Source organism: Morus notabilis, unplaced genomic scaffold (genome assembly GCF_000414095.1).
Source record: "Morus notabilis unplaced genomic scaffold, ASM41409v2 C11235919, whole genome shotgun sequence".
Lineage (NCBI taxonomy): Eukaryota > Viridiplantae > Streptophyta > Magnoliopsida > Rosales > Moraceae > Morus > Morus notabilis.
Genome location: NW_010383219.1, coordinates 1 through 550, shown reverse-complemented (window position 1 = coordinate 550; position 550 = coordinate 1). Strand labels below are relative to the sequence as shown.

Below are 550 nucleotides of genomic sequence, written 5' to 3'. Positions count from 1 at the left end.
GAGTGGGAAGCAGAGCGCATGAAATGAGAAAAAGGCAATAAGTACTTCATGACCTGGTAATGGAATTGAGTACCATATCAAAAGCATATGAAAATGGTGCACCAAGACCTCCTAGTGTTCATCAAGAAAGTATTGCTAAAAGTGCAACAGCAAGCTGTACACAACATGAGAAAGCTATTAATGATATTGATACTAAAGAAACAGAACCAGCCGATAATTCTCAAAAGAAGGTACCGCTTGATGATACTCAACGGAAGAAAATGTCTCATGTTGAACTAAAGGTACAATGTACACATCGAAAATCTACTTAGTTGTTTTCGTTGTTTTAAGCTAATTACTGATAATGATGACATGTGTAGAATAATGAAGTCAAGTTGGTTGTTGATAATATTGAGAACATTGTTGCCATTGGGGAGATTGCTGACTTAGGTGGGCCTGAATCTGTTGTCCATGGTATGACGTTGGGAGAAAAAGATTTGCGCGTATTTGTTACTCGACCAATTAAAAAAGATGCTCGATTACCTAACCCAGTTCGAGATGATTTAGAGGA

The 550-nt window shown here is 37.6% G+C and overlaps 1 protein-coding gene across 1 annotated transcript; it reads left to right on the top strand.

The window, feature by feature from the left end:
* Positions 1 to 6: 6 nt before the first annotated feature.
* Positions 7 to 530, top strand: LOC112094788 (the record flags this gene model as incomplete). The annotated part of the gene is made up of 2 exons (XM_024176481.1): positions 7 to 281; positions 360 to 530. Coding segments are annotated over exons 1-2 (393 nt in total), but the record flags the coding sequence as incomplete, so codon positions are not given.
* Positions 531 to 550: the final 20 nt, after the last annotated feature.